The sequence below is a fragment of the Ipomoea nil genome, unplaced genomic scaffold (assembly GCF_001879475.1).
Source record: "Ipomoea nil cultivar Tokyo-kokei standard unplaced genomic scaffold, Asagao_1.1 scaffold0482, whole genome shotgun sequence".
Taxonomy (NCBI): Eukaryota; Viridiplantae; Streptophyta; class Magnoliopsida; order Solanales; family Convolvulaceae; genus Ipomoea; species Ipomoea nil.
The window spans coordinates 362,992-376,721 of NW_017616910.1; the positions used below are offsets into that span (position 1 = coordinate 362,992).

A 13,730-nucleotide genomic window follows, 5' to 3' on the forward strand; every position below is an offset into this window, starting at 1 on the left:
GTGAAAGAGAGTATTTTTGCTCTACGGCCTTGATCAACGGTGCTATCCCCTTCTACATGCCTCATGTTTGCTCCTTAGCTATTTTATTATGCAAAAAAAGTATACATTGCTCGACATCGACATGAACGTGCCATTGACTTTGGTCGCCTTTGGGGTGCTCCATACGAGTGTTCCATACTTTACCGCGGCCAGGCTCTAAGAGGCTAAGAGCTTGAGCTTCTCACTTTTCTTGCCCCGACCTCAAAGGTCTTGGTTCCTATCCTTTGCCGGGTCGGGGTTGTAAACAACTGAGTGTGTAAGTATAACATATTCAGTTATAAGTATTACAATATTTATCGAGTTAATACCTAAAATTAATTTCAATTCACAGTTCTTATCATCATCATACCTTAATTTGAAGAGGAGAACTGCGAATTAGGATTGATCTTAGGTCTTAAATTCCTTTTTTAATGCTTAAATTGGATTTCGACATGGTTTAAACGGATGGATGACCGTCGTGATAAATTTTGGTACTAAAATAATAATCATAAATGAAAATTGGTACTAAAATAATAGTCATAGATAAAAATTGATAGAAATTAAACATGTGAATCAAAACTGTCATTTTGCTAATACTCATGTAATCAAAATTGGTATTTGCTTTATGGAAGTGTTATCCTAAAGAATGTTAAGGTAGTGGTAGAATTGGAAGGTGGGAGGTTTCACTAAACACTAGATTCCTGTCGAAACAAACAAGGACTCTGAAATTCAGTTGTTTTCAACGGTCAGTCATTTTCTGGAACGAAGGACGTCTTTGTAAATTTTCACTCATTTCTTCATTTTATCCGCTTTCTCTCCTTCGAGCAATCACGTCGACGATGAATCGCTGATCATTCCTCCGTCTCCATTGATCCTCCCTCTGCTCCTCCACCGGCTGCGCGGCGGACCAAGGTTTCAACTTCCTTCGTCTTTTCTCACATTTCTCACTTTTTTTTTTGGGAAGAATAAATCGGAATTGTATGACATTGCCACGAAGAACCCATTTTTGTTGTTTTGATGCATTGATATTCATGTCTTGCATTCGTTTCCTTTAGGGGAAGCCATTTAAACCCATAATCTTATTGTAGATTGTAGATTGTGTTGCATTTTGTTGATGTGTATGATTGCTTATTGACCTTTTTGAGATGAACGAAATTAGGGCTTGTGCGTGTCTTTTGTGTGTGTAATTTGTGGGTTCATGATTGTGAGGCATTTTAAGAACTGGGATGATTTTCGTTTAGGTTAAAGCTTGTTTGTTTGATTATGAAGTCGTTGACTTTGAAATTCAAGTTTGTCTGTGGGTTTTTCTTCTAATAGTTTGGTGATTTGCAGTGATTGAGCCATTTGGGGGATTTGCAAAGAGTGGATTCTTTGAGGCCATTAAGTCATTGAGATTCCCGGAAATGCTAATGTGATTTGTGAAATGGCAGCCGCAGGGATTTCATCTGCTAGACAGAGGAACCCGCGGGGTTATATGGCACTGTTGTCTTCTGCTGCTTGTGAATGGTTTTTGATGTTTTTGCTGTTTGTGGATGCAGCATTGTCATATTTGCTCACTAAATTTGCACGTTACTGTGAATTGCAAACGCCTTGTCTACTATGCTCGAGGCTCGATCATGTATTTGGGAACAAGAAACCCGGATATTATCAGAGTCTACTTTGCAGCAACCATAGAGAGGAGATATCATCCCTAGTTCACTGTTATATTCATGGCAATCTTGCTGATGTTCGTGGAATGTGTGAAGAGTGCTTTGTGTCACTTGCTGCGGAGAATAGGTTAACAATGAATAAATCATGGATGGATATGTATATGAAAAAGAATCCTCTAGCCAGTTCTTCGGGGCCATGGAGATGTTCTTGTTGTAACAAGTCATGGAAAGCTCGCTCCAGTGCTCAGAAATTGGTCCAGTTAACTCCTGTTGGGTGTGGAGCTTCTACAGCTAGTGTCAAGCCTCATCTGCCTCGCACACCAGATCATAGTTGGTTCAACCGGCAGGATAGCTTCAAGAAGATTAGAGATCAACTTTCTGGGCCAAAGTCACCTTGTTCTCCGGGGAAAATTGGTGTTGACCGTCTGTCAAATGTAGGGTATACAGAGCTGAAGTTCTCTTCTGATTCTGAGTCGGAAGTGGCCTCTGATGATGAGGATGGATATTATGGACTTTGTGGAACAAATTATTCCAATTCTAGAAATGGCGGTCATCCTGCCAAAATGTTCGTGCAGAAATCATCGACCCATGGTGTAGCTCTAGGGAAGACTCGTCGCCAATCTGCTGAACCTGACCAATTTGATTTGGACCAGTCAATGCAGCTCAATGCCAACAAGGACAGCGTTCTGATTTCACACATAAAGCATGGCTTGGGGGAACGTGATTGGGAACCATTTAGTCCAAAACCCCATTCTCCTATAATGCCAAAGGTTATGCCATTAGATGACACGCCACAATTGTCAGGAGTCTCTGAAGTTCCTTATGCATCACGAGAGATTTCTAAGCCCAATATTTCCCACTTTCATATGTCTGGTCCTTCTTTACTGTCAGACTTAACCAACTTGCCTTCTTCACCCACTACTGTGAAAATACCGGAAGGTTGTAAGCTACCATTTTCTCCTTGATGTTGTATTATTTGTATTTCTATTATATGCATTTATGTGCTTATCTCCAAATTCAACTAATACTTGTAGAGGGAGTTAATACCATCTAGAGTCCTCCGAGTACAGTGGTTTTGCCACATTTAGTCCTACACTTTCAAATTCACTATTCATGGTCCTTCGACTTTCAAGTTGTTACGATCTATGGTCCAAGTTAACCACCCATGGTCCTTCAACTATCAAATTTTAACCACCCATGGTCCTTCCAAGAGGACTGCAACTGGTTAAATTTTGAAAGTTGAAGGACCATGGGTGGTTAACTTGGACTACGGATGGTAACAATTTGAAAGTCGAAGGACCATGGGCGGTCAATTTAAAAGTTTTGGACTAAACGTGGCAAAACCACTATACTCGGAGGACCCTAGATGGTATTAACTCCTTGTAGAGGTTTCTTATGAGAATTAGCTAAATCCTACTTCCCTTTCATCTGACTGCTTTGTTTGTAAATGTTTTGGCAACAGTGAATATGACTGACAGCAATCACAAAGGACATAATTCAGTGATCAATGATACCACAGTAACAACTGGTAATTCAGATGATCGTGCTTCGGTAACACCAAACCATATGAATCTAGTTGATGCTTCAGCTATGAGTTATAGAGACGGTGAAATATATCACATGCCTGCAGAACAATCCGGGTCCTCCTCTGGTTCACCAAGAATGGCAGAAGATGCAAAATCATTACTTCAAACATCTGCTCCCGAGATGGATTTTTTGAAAAATAGGAGGGCATATGGTCATCACGATGACATTCAAAGAAGCGATGGTTCTAGTTTTGATGGAAAACATGTGCTTCAAAAGACAACCTCATTGGAGAAAAGTGAGTGTGGTTCTGAATGTATGGATGTATTTATTCTGAGTGATATAGAAGACGAGAGTATGGTTGATAGATTGAAACGGCAGGTTGAACATGATCAGAAGGCGTTGAAAAATCTATACAAGGAATTAGAGGAAGAACGAAATGCTGCTGCTAGTGCTGCAAATGAGGCAATGGCTATGATCACTAGATTGCAAGAGGAGAAGGCCACACTTCATATGGAGGCATCGCAGCACTTAAGAATGATGGAGGAGCAAGCGGAATATGACATGGAGGCATTGGAGAGGGCTAATGATATGCTTGCTGAAAAGGATAAAGAAACACAAGATTTGGAAGCTCAGTTAGAACAATATAGGAAAATGTATCGTGAAGGGTCAGTTGTATCAGACTTGCAGAAGGACGAGATAGGGTCAAAAGGCATAGTTGAGAATCATAGTGTAGCTCAGGTAGAAAATAATCGCATTCAGTTTTGTGATTTGAAAGCAGACAAGAAATCCTCGGTATTAAACTTCAAGAATGAGAAAATCTACACTTCACCTTGATCACTTAATATGTAACTAAGCAACCCACACCTTTTCTTTCTACGTACAGTTTTTTTCCAATTATCATCTTTGCTTTCAAACACTGATTTTATTCCCCTGATGATTTGGCTTTGAAGGTTTGATGATGAAATGCCAAGAAACGTGAGTGGAAATGAGGGTGGTCAAGGTTGTCTTCTCACCGAAACCCAAAATGAAGTAGATGAAGACATAATGCACGAGGTTCGTGAAACTTCAAACACGTTCATTCACTGGACAAGGAATTGCTTCAAGTAAGTTTGGATTTAGACATGACAGATCGAGTTTTCTTTGTCATTCAACAGTTTTGTTAGAACTTAGAACCCCTCCAGTGACCCTGCAATTGGATTACAATGTAATCGATTTTTACTGTTATTCTCAGTCCTGATTCCTGATTGCAGGTTCTTTTCTTCTTTCTTGTTCTTTTGTGTAAATACAGATCAGATGGACTTTTGCATGAGCTCCAAATTAATATTGTCTTTCTCTGCTAAATGAAACCCCTTGTTTTGCTTATTCCATATCGCATTACTATAAGACTAATTTAGGTTTAGTTCGAATCACATCTGCAGAGTTTGATTTTTAGTCGGAAAAAGCTTCTTTTTTTTTTTTTTTTTTTTTTTTTTGCAATGTATTTGGAATAGCCTGATGTGTAAGAGATAGTAAAGCACATGCATGATTACACTTTTGTATGAAGTGGGAAATCTTTTTTTGGTTTTGGATTGTAAAGTATACCACAAAGGTATATGCACTGAAAGCTAGTGAGCTATCACATCAATATATCATGCATGCAGGTAGGGTCAAAATAAACATGTTGCTTTACTATGTGTTATTGACACATAACTAATTTTGGACTAAGGTCTACAATGCAAGGTGAGCTCTGATTCATTGTATAATTTGTCCAGACATTTGGGGTCCGTTTACTAACAGAAAACTGTTCTCTGTTTTCATTTTCTAATTTTTCAGTTTTCATTCTCTGTTTTCTGTTTAGAAAACTTGTTTATTAACATAAAACTGTTCTCTGTTTTCTGTTTTCTAATTTTTTAGTTTTCACCTAAAATTTAGTTTATTGAGTTCAATCAAAATCTAAAACATTATATAGAGTTTAATTCTTAATTTTGATAATGTAAATAATGTCTAACTTTAAAGTGTAAGCAAATAAATTATGTTTAAATAAGTAAGGTAAGTAGAAAAGATAGAAGATAGTGATAAGTAAAATAAGATGATAATGAATGTAATCATAGTAATGTGGTTATAGTGACATATAACTAAATAGATGATAGATGATTCTGTTTTCTATTTTGAAAACAGTTTTTAAGTGTGTTTCAGTTTTCCGGAAATTTTCAGAAATTATTTTCAATTTTGAAAATGGAAACTGTGTTAGTAAATATGTTTTCTGTTTTCTATTTTCCAGTTTCCGGAAATTTTCAGAAATTTCCAGTTAGTAAATGGCCCCTTGATATCTCTATCACTATAAAATTAATTCAACATTGACTTATATATGTTTTGTCTAAATTATTTAGTAAATTGGATTGTTTGGCCCAACAATCCAATCTTTTAAAGGAAGGGGCAAAATAATTCAACTCGAGACACATGTCACATCAAGGCATGCACAACATGCATATACCACCTCTTGTATGGTGTAGTTGATGATGAGAGCGATGTGTTAAGTTGAATAGTACGTCATGAACTTAGACACGAGTTCTTATCTTATTGATTTAAGTTACATGCACTAAAAAAATCTCGACACATAAATAAAGAGTCTCAAAGAGTGAACTACTAAACACATCCGAAATCCTAATAGACAACCTACCAAAACTTTACTGAACACATCCAAAATCTCAAAGAGTGGACTAATCTTCTTGAACATGTCAAGAAAAGATCATGTTAGGGCATCCCAATAGGGGGATTTTTCTTGATTTTTGCAAAAACTTTTGCCACATGGAGGAGAGAGAGAGTGGAGAGAGAAGGCTAGAACTCCTCCTGCAAAGATCCAAGATTTTGCAGAAAAGTGGGACCCACAGCAGAAATGGACTTTCACACTTGCCTCGCGTGAAAGCCAAAATTGCGCCTAGTGGGCGCGTAAACAACACCGTTTTCTTTTCTTTCGAAATCAGCTTTGGTTTTTTTTTTTTTCTTTTTTCATCTTCCCTCTTTTATTCTCTTTCCTAATCACACTTACGAAAACTTCTCAAAAACCACACAAAAAATCCACTACTGAGGATGCCCCCCAATACCCTTCTTTTTCATGTGATCCGCTTCTTAAGCTGTTATTTATTCTATAATATAAGTAAGAATTAAACATTAACCTCTGAAACGCAATATGATTAGTGATTGTATTAGTTTCATTATGCAGGATGGAGTATGAAAAAGTATTGTTTAATTATGATTATTTGGACAGATTTTTAATGATTTTATTACGATGAATTAACAACTTCTTTATCACATATAATTGCGTGCGCCATAATTAATTACTTTGACCGACATAAACTGATATGGCCTCTAGTTATGGAAATGTGGGCGACGGCCGGTCGGTGTAATGCGGCCAACTTTTGGGATAAACCTAACGCAGGTTTCACGTGCTACCAATTTTGCCTACTTTGAAGATGAGATAATATTGCTTTTATTTTTTTTTTTAATAATGAAAAAAATTCATAGTTACTATATGAATATATGTATATGGATTTAAAATTTATTATTATATAATAATTGTAAACAACATAATTACAGATAAGATGTAATCATATTTTACTCAATTAATTAGTTAATCTTTTCAAAAAAAATTTAAAAAAAATCATGAGTTGAAACTATAGCCATGGCTGCTTTCGTTTCAGAGAGACGGAAACAATCAATTGGGTTCCTTAGTTGAAAAAATTTCTAATATGTACATTATATTTATAGATAATTACTAATTCATTTATATTGCACCACTAATAATTAATTATAATATGTAAAAAAAAAAAAAAAAAAAACATAAGCCATTCCTATAAAACATAAAAGTTGATTAATAGCAACACCCTTATCAAAATATCTATCAAATCACAAAAAGTGCATTAATTATTGCATGCAAAGCAACACAATTACCTTTATTAATTGGTTGAAGTTAAAGTTGCTGGCTATGAGAAAATGACCAGCATACACCGATACACGTGAAGATGAGTCATTTAATGTACAGCTCCATGCATGCATGCATAGATAAAATAATAATAATAATAATAATAATAATAATAATAATAATAATAATAATAATAATAATAATAATAATAACTCAATCTTCGTCACCCGTTATCACAATGACACATGGCCTATTGGACAAAGTTTTAAGTTTAATTCCTTGAGAAAGATGTATATATTGGCTGAACAAGTCACTTTGATAATTTAGGTTGATTTACCTCCTTGTTATTCTTTTTTACTGACTAGGGTAATAAGGCGAGTTTCACTCAAAGTAAACATTCGAGTTGACAACAATATAACCGTCAAGTAAGAAATATTCTAATAATTTTTTTTCAAAAATAATTTTTTTTTCTAGGGATAAGATTTTAATTAACTTTAATAATTAAGCATATAGGTGGCTAAAAAGCAAGCACATACATGGAACTACATATATAGTAATTACTATGTGATAAATTTACTCTTAGAAAGTAAAACTTCTGTCATATATTCACAATTTATTGAGGGAAAGAAAAGAAAATGAACAAAAAGAGTAGTCTGTGAGTATATTTATTTTTTGAATCAATAAAGTATGTTACCGTAATATCATATCAAATTTAAAAATAAAAATAAAAAATGAGAATACATATAATATTATGTCTAATTGAGATATGCTTCAAAACTTGATTTAAAAAAAAAAAAAAAAAAAAAAAAAAAAAAAAAAAAAAAAAAAAAAAGGCAGGACCACAAGATTAGAACATGTGACCATTTAAAGGTAAAATGGGCAAACGACTGCAAGTCTGCAAACCAATATATAAGTAGGAGGAAAAATTCTTCACGTGCAGATAATGCTTATTCAAAATTGATTCATCATCAATTTTTATTAAAAATGTCAATTCTATGTACTTGGATTTGATGGATAATTGACAATTAAAAAAAATATAAATGTTTAACTTTTTATACTCTAATGTTAAAAGTTATCATTATTCATTAGTAATAAAAACATAACTTTTGTTATAGTTACTTGTATACGGGCATCGCCATTAAGGGGGTTGTGTACAAATTTTAAGAAAGATAATATGATTTGGAAGAAAGAAAGTGAAGAGAGAGAAAAGTTGAGTGTGACCTGCAAAGATGAGGATTTTGATAGTGAGTGACCGGGTCCCGCCAACAAAGAGGAGAATTGCGCCTCAGGACTCTCGCGCCTAAATATTTTTTTTTTGTTTTTTTTTTAATGTTCAAATTTTAGTTCTTTTTTTTTTTTTTTCTCTCTCATTTTCTCTTTCCTAATAACACCGGTAAAACCCTCTCAAAATCTTCATACTATTGATGATGCTCTAACTAGCAACATAACATGTATCAAGTTGTTCGGAATAATATGCGAATATGTCTTCATAGTATATGACACATAGGTGGTTGTATAGTCATAACCGGTGCAATCTGACACAGTACTAACTAGCATCTTAGAGTTTTCCAAACTAAAAATGAAACAGTTTATGAGAATCCCTATTTAAGTGAACATGTTTTTAGAGAACAAAACAAAGGTGTTGTTCGATCTTTTGGCAAACTTATATGATCCATCATATCGGGCGCATGCAAGTGGGGGTTGCCTTTGCTTGAAGTATTGTCGGTTCCACTTCACTATATTCTTGAAGAACACTATCCTCCCTCAACATTATTAGACCGAGGTAGGTTTCTGTCGTCTCTAACAATTAGTCTTTCTTTTGTCAAGGTAGTGCCCCTCGTATTCATAAATAAACAAATATGGTCTGAGCAGTTCACTTAATACTTACTTCCAGTCAGATTGGAGTACAGTTTAGGTTTGGAACGAATTTTTTATGTGTAGAAGTGTACAATTTTGATGTATTAAATTAAATTGGGCAATTCAATCATTTCTTGCAATGATGGGGTGAGAATAAGGTTTTGACTCAAAAAGTGAAACAAATTAACACAGCAAAAGGCTATAAATACCAGTCCCTGTAATCTCATACACTGCACCCAAAAGCTGAGAAGAAAAAATGGCAGAGATCTCAATAATCTCACCATTAATCCTCTTCACCACCTTCCTAGCATTCCCATTATTGCTCTTTCTCCTCACCATCAACTTGAAGAAAACTCTCAACAATCTCTTCCCTCCAAACTCCACCAAGATCCCCAGAGCCTACCCAATCATCGGCTCCTTCTTCTCCATCCTCGCCAACCAGCGCCGCCGCGTGCAGTGGATCGCGGAGGTGATAAACAGCACCGGAAACCTAACGTTCGTCCTCCACCGCCCTCTGGGCTACGTCCAAGTCTTCACCGCTAACCCTTCCAACGTGGAACACATGCTCAAAACCCACTTCCATGTCTACCAGAAAGGGGAGATCTCCAAGAGAGCCCTAGCGGATTTGATGGGTCAGGGGATTTTTAACACCGATGGGCCGACATGGAAGTTTCAGAGGCAATTGGCGAGCTACGAGTTTAATATGAGGTCTCTGCGTAAATTCGTGGAGATCGTCGTGGATACGGAGCTCACGGAACGCCTGGTTCCGATTCTCGCCGCCGCCGCCGCAGGCGGCGGCGGCGGCGGCGTTCTTGATCTTCAGGACATTCTTCAGAGGTTCGCGTTTGACAACATTTGTAAAATCGCGTTCGGGTATGACCCGGAATATCTGTTGCCGTGTCTCCCGGAGGCGAAATTCGCGGTGGCGTTTGAGGAATCTGTGCGGATTAGTAGCGAGAGGTTTAACTCTATTGTCCCGTTGTTTTGGAAAATTAAACGGATTTTGAACGTCGGGTCGGAGAAGAAGCTCCGGGAAGTCGTCGGCGAGGTCCGGGAATTCGCGAGAAAAATGATTAGAGAGAAGAAGGAGGAAATTGGGGAGAAACCCAAATCGTCGGTTGATTCTCTTGACTTATTGTCCCGGTTCTTGACTTCCGGCCACTCCGACGAGAATTTCATTACTGATATCGTGATAAGCTTTATTCTCGCCGGCCGGGACACCACCTCCGCCGCATTATCCTGGTTTTTCTGGCTAGCTTTCAAGCACCCGAGAGTGGAAGAGGAGATCGTGAGAGAAGTCTTCACGGCGGCGAAATGCGAAACGCCGGTGTACGATGAGGTGAAAGAGATGGTGTACACCCACGCGTCACTCTGCGAGACTATGCGGCTGTACCCGCCGGTGCCGGTGGACACAAAAGCGGCGACTCAGGACGACGTTTTGCCGGACGGGACTCCGGTGAAGAAGGGGACAAGGGTGAGCTACCACCCCTATGCAATGGGGAGGGTGGAGAAGGTTTGGGGGGCGGATTGGCGGCTGTTCCGCCCCGAGCGGTGGCTGGACCGGGACGCGGTGACCGGAAAATATACGTTCGTGGGTAAAGACCCGTTTACGTATCCGGTGTTTCAAGCCGGGCCGAGGGTTTGTTTGGGAAAAGAGATGGCTTTCTTGCAAATGAAGAGAGTGGTGGCGGGTGTTCTCAGGCGGTTCACGGTGGTTCCGGCGACGGGAGAGGCGTTTCAGCCGGTTTACACGGCGGACTTGACGTCCAAAATGATGGGTGGGTTTCCGGTTAGGATTGTGGAGAGGCCAGCTGCTGATGACACCACTTAATTACCACCATGATGTATTCTTAGCTTGGATTGTCGTTTCATTTGTTAAGTTTGATTATCATATATCTATCAATATCATATTGCATTGTAATATTTCTATCTTATTTTTCTTCCCTTAATTATGCATGCTTAATTAACTTAATTAATACTATATGACTCATTCATTATTGTTCCCAAATCGTTGAATCCCCAACTCCAAGGGCCCCACGACCCAACAGAACATTTGGGAGAATGTAAATATATTATGATAACTCAGCTGAACACAGAGGCTAGCTAGACCTTTGATTATTGCGCACAGGGAGCCCCTTCACTTTGAGAGGTTGCTCTGATCTCACACTATCGCTGGTGAGACTTGATCTCAGGTCTTTGTTCCAATTATTTAGCACCTCTATAATTACAAAACTCATTACCTAATTTAAATAAGGTATCATTTCATTAGTTCAGACGACTTATCCCTGACTCCTCATTCCGTCGCCTCCTCACTCGTTTCTTCTCATTTTATCGACTTCCCCATTGCATTAATTACCTACATATTCACTTCAATTATCACAGATTTTTTTGTTTTTATATTTTTAAAATTTTTATTCCGATTATAGGGTTATATATCACCAAACATTAATATTGGTAATCATTTTAATTTCATCGTACTACCAAATTAAACATGCAAAATACATACATTCACCAAATTCTATCTATCTATTCCAATTACTGAGTATTTAATTCTAATTCTGATTCTAATTTCCATGTTTAAGCTAAACACACCTTAAGGGGCCGTTTGGTTCACGGAATGTTAGATTACCTTAGGGAATGTAAGATTACCTTAGGGAATGTTAGATTGCTGGGAATGTTAGATTACTGGGAATGTTAGATTCCCGTGTTTGGTTAAAATTGAGGTATGTAATATTATCATGTTTGGTTTAGGGTTATCTTTATATATATATATATATATATATATATATATATATATATATATATATATATATATATATATATATATATATATATATATATATATATCTAATATCCTTAACATATTTTCATATATTTTAATAAATTTAATCATTAAATTAAATAAATAAGATAACGGTATCATATTAATAATAATAATAAGCTAACATAAAATATATATCTTTAAATAATTAGAATTAAAATGACAAAATTCATAAATATGCAAGGTTATCTTACATTACCTAACAAAATGAAGGGAATCACATTCCCTTCAAAATCCTATGTGGAGGGAATGTTACATTCCCTGGGAATGTTATATTCCCTCAGAGAAAATGAACCAAACATAGGAATGTAAGCTCGGGAATGTCACATTCCCTTGGTTATATAATATAACCTGAACCAAACGCCCCCTAAGGGTAATCTTAAATATGTTTTGGCTTGATGTTATTAACAAAACAAAACTAGGAAGAGACTAGAAACTTTAGTCGACAGTAGTGGAATGAATTGGGACCGCAGGTGCAAATATGTCATGTAAAGACGAGGTGTACTATAGATGATGAATTATTCTTAGCATGTATATATGTGGTCGATGAAAGTTAGGGACCAAAAGATTTGATATGTTGAGCATTCATGCATGCATGTTCTTCTTAGCCCTGTCCTAATGTGCTCTAGCTTTTTTGGTACCACATCGCTATCTGAATCCTAGTGAAATGTTGTAGTTCAAATCTTCACGTGATGACTCAAAATAATTCAATTGGAACATAACTAGCTAGAACATTTTATTAATTATACCACAATATATATTAATTTATTGACCAAAGTTTAAATTTTATATTGTATTTGTTTAATATATAACATATTCATAATATATGTTCATCAATGAGTAAGTTAACAGTAATAAATAGTTAACGGATCGGAATATTTCGTTATTAAAATTTACAGTTACGGAATTCTTTAATTTTGGCGAGTTTAATTATTTTCTTCATAAGTGTGGAACATATAAGTTGGTCATGGCGGCGTATGTGAACTTTATCCTGGGTGACAAAGATGACAATGTAAAAGAGCATCTGCAGCTCAGCTCGATGGATATATATTGCCAATGAATGATAGATGGAAAACATACACTCAGGTGGTGTGCAAGACTTTTCAACCAAAGTCAGTATTGACTACGCTTGATCAATTCTTCAATGATATTAAAGAATCGTTAAATTCATATAACGAATTCAGCTTCAATTTTGTGAAACAGTCTGCGAATCAATTAAGTTCTTTGTAGCATTGCTATGGAAGTTGTTTCTATGTTTGACCGTAAGAAATGGTATACCATTCCATCGATCTTATTTGTAATCGCTTCATCTTATGATTAAATGAATGAGTTTCTTTATTTAAAAAAAAAATAAAATTAGTCATACTATATATATAACATTCAAAGTTGAGCATCAAATATTACAAATAAGGAACCTTGAAAATCGTTTTCTAAGAACAAATCTAGGTTAAATTTGTTTTTCTTTTATTTTCGTTTAATTAATCTTCTATTGATTATTTAAAACATGACTATATTTTAATTATGCTTTTACATTATGAGGAATGATTTAGGTCATTATGGTATTAATAATTTTTGTATGTATTTTTATAATGGTAAAAATTTTACATTACTTTATAAATATTGTGCTATTATTTTTTTATCGGACAAAGTTGTTCTTACTTTATAATAGGTTCAGGTGCGGCGTCACCAATAATTAAGCAACTATATACCATCAACGTTAGAAAATGCATCACAAAAATACACACAAATTAGGTACGCATCACCAAAAACATACCATTAGGTGTGAGTAAACGCATCATACAGTGTTCGGATCGAAAATACACCATTAGCGGTGGTGAGTTATATGATGTATTTTTTGGGGTGTGTTGTGTATTTTTTGATGTTTTTTTTGCATTTCATTATGGTGTGTTTCCATTACACTGTTGGTGCCTTTCGTTAACACGATTGGTGTATTATG

General features: G+C 36.1%; 2 protein-coding genes across 4 annotated transcripts; both read left to right on the forward strand.

Moving 5' to 3' along the window:
• Positions 1-704: 704 nt before the first annotated feature.
• Positions 705-4,561, forward strand: LOC109173467 (probable myosin-binding protein 4). 3 transcript variants are annotated; one of them, XM_019322702.1, is made up of 4 exons: positions 705-930; positions 1,351-2,609; positions 3,130-4,039; positions 4,145-4,561. In XM_019322702.1, exons 2-3 carry the CDS (start codon positions 1,442-1,444, stop codon positions 4,026-4,028), a joined length of 2,067 nt encoding a protein of 688 aa, XP_019178247.1. In that variant the 5' UTR covers positions 705-930; positions 1,351-1,441; the 3' UTR covers positions 4,029-4,039; positions 4,145-4,561. The 3 variants fall into 3 exon arrangements, with proteins under 3 accessions (XP_019178247.1, XP_019178249.1, XP_019178248.1); XM_019322704.1 differs by having other exon boundaries at positions 3,130-3,932; XM_019322703.1 differs by having other exon boundaries at positions 1,351-2,606.
• Positions 4,562-9,161: 4,600 nt separating this feature from the next.
• On the forward strand, positions 9,162-12,300 carry LOC109173444 (cytochrome P450 94A2-like). The gene is made up of 2 exons (XM_019322674.1): positions 9,162-10,796; positions 12,284-12,300. The coding sequence occupies exon 1, from the start codon at positions 9,209-9,211 to the stop codon at positions 10,781-10,783; it is 1,575 nt and encodes a 524-aa protein (XP_019178219.1). The 5' UTR covers positions 9,162-9,208; the 3' UTR covers positions 10,784-10,796; positions 12,284-12,300.
• The last annotated feature ends 1,430 nt before the right edge of the window (positions 12,301-13,730 follow it).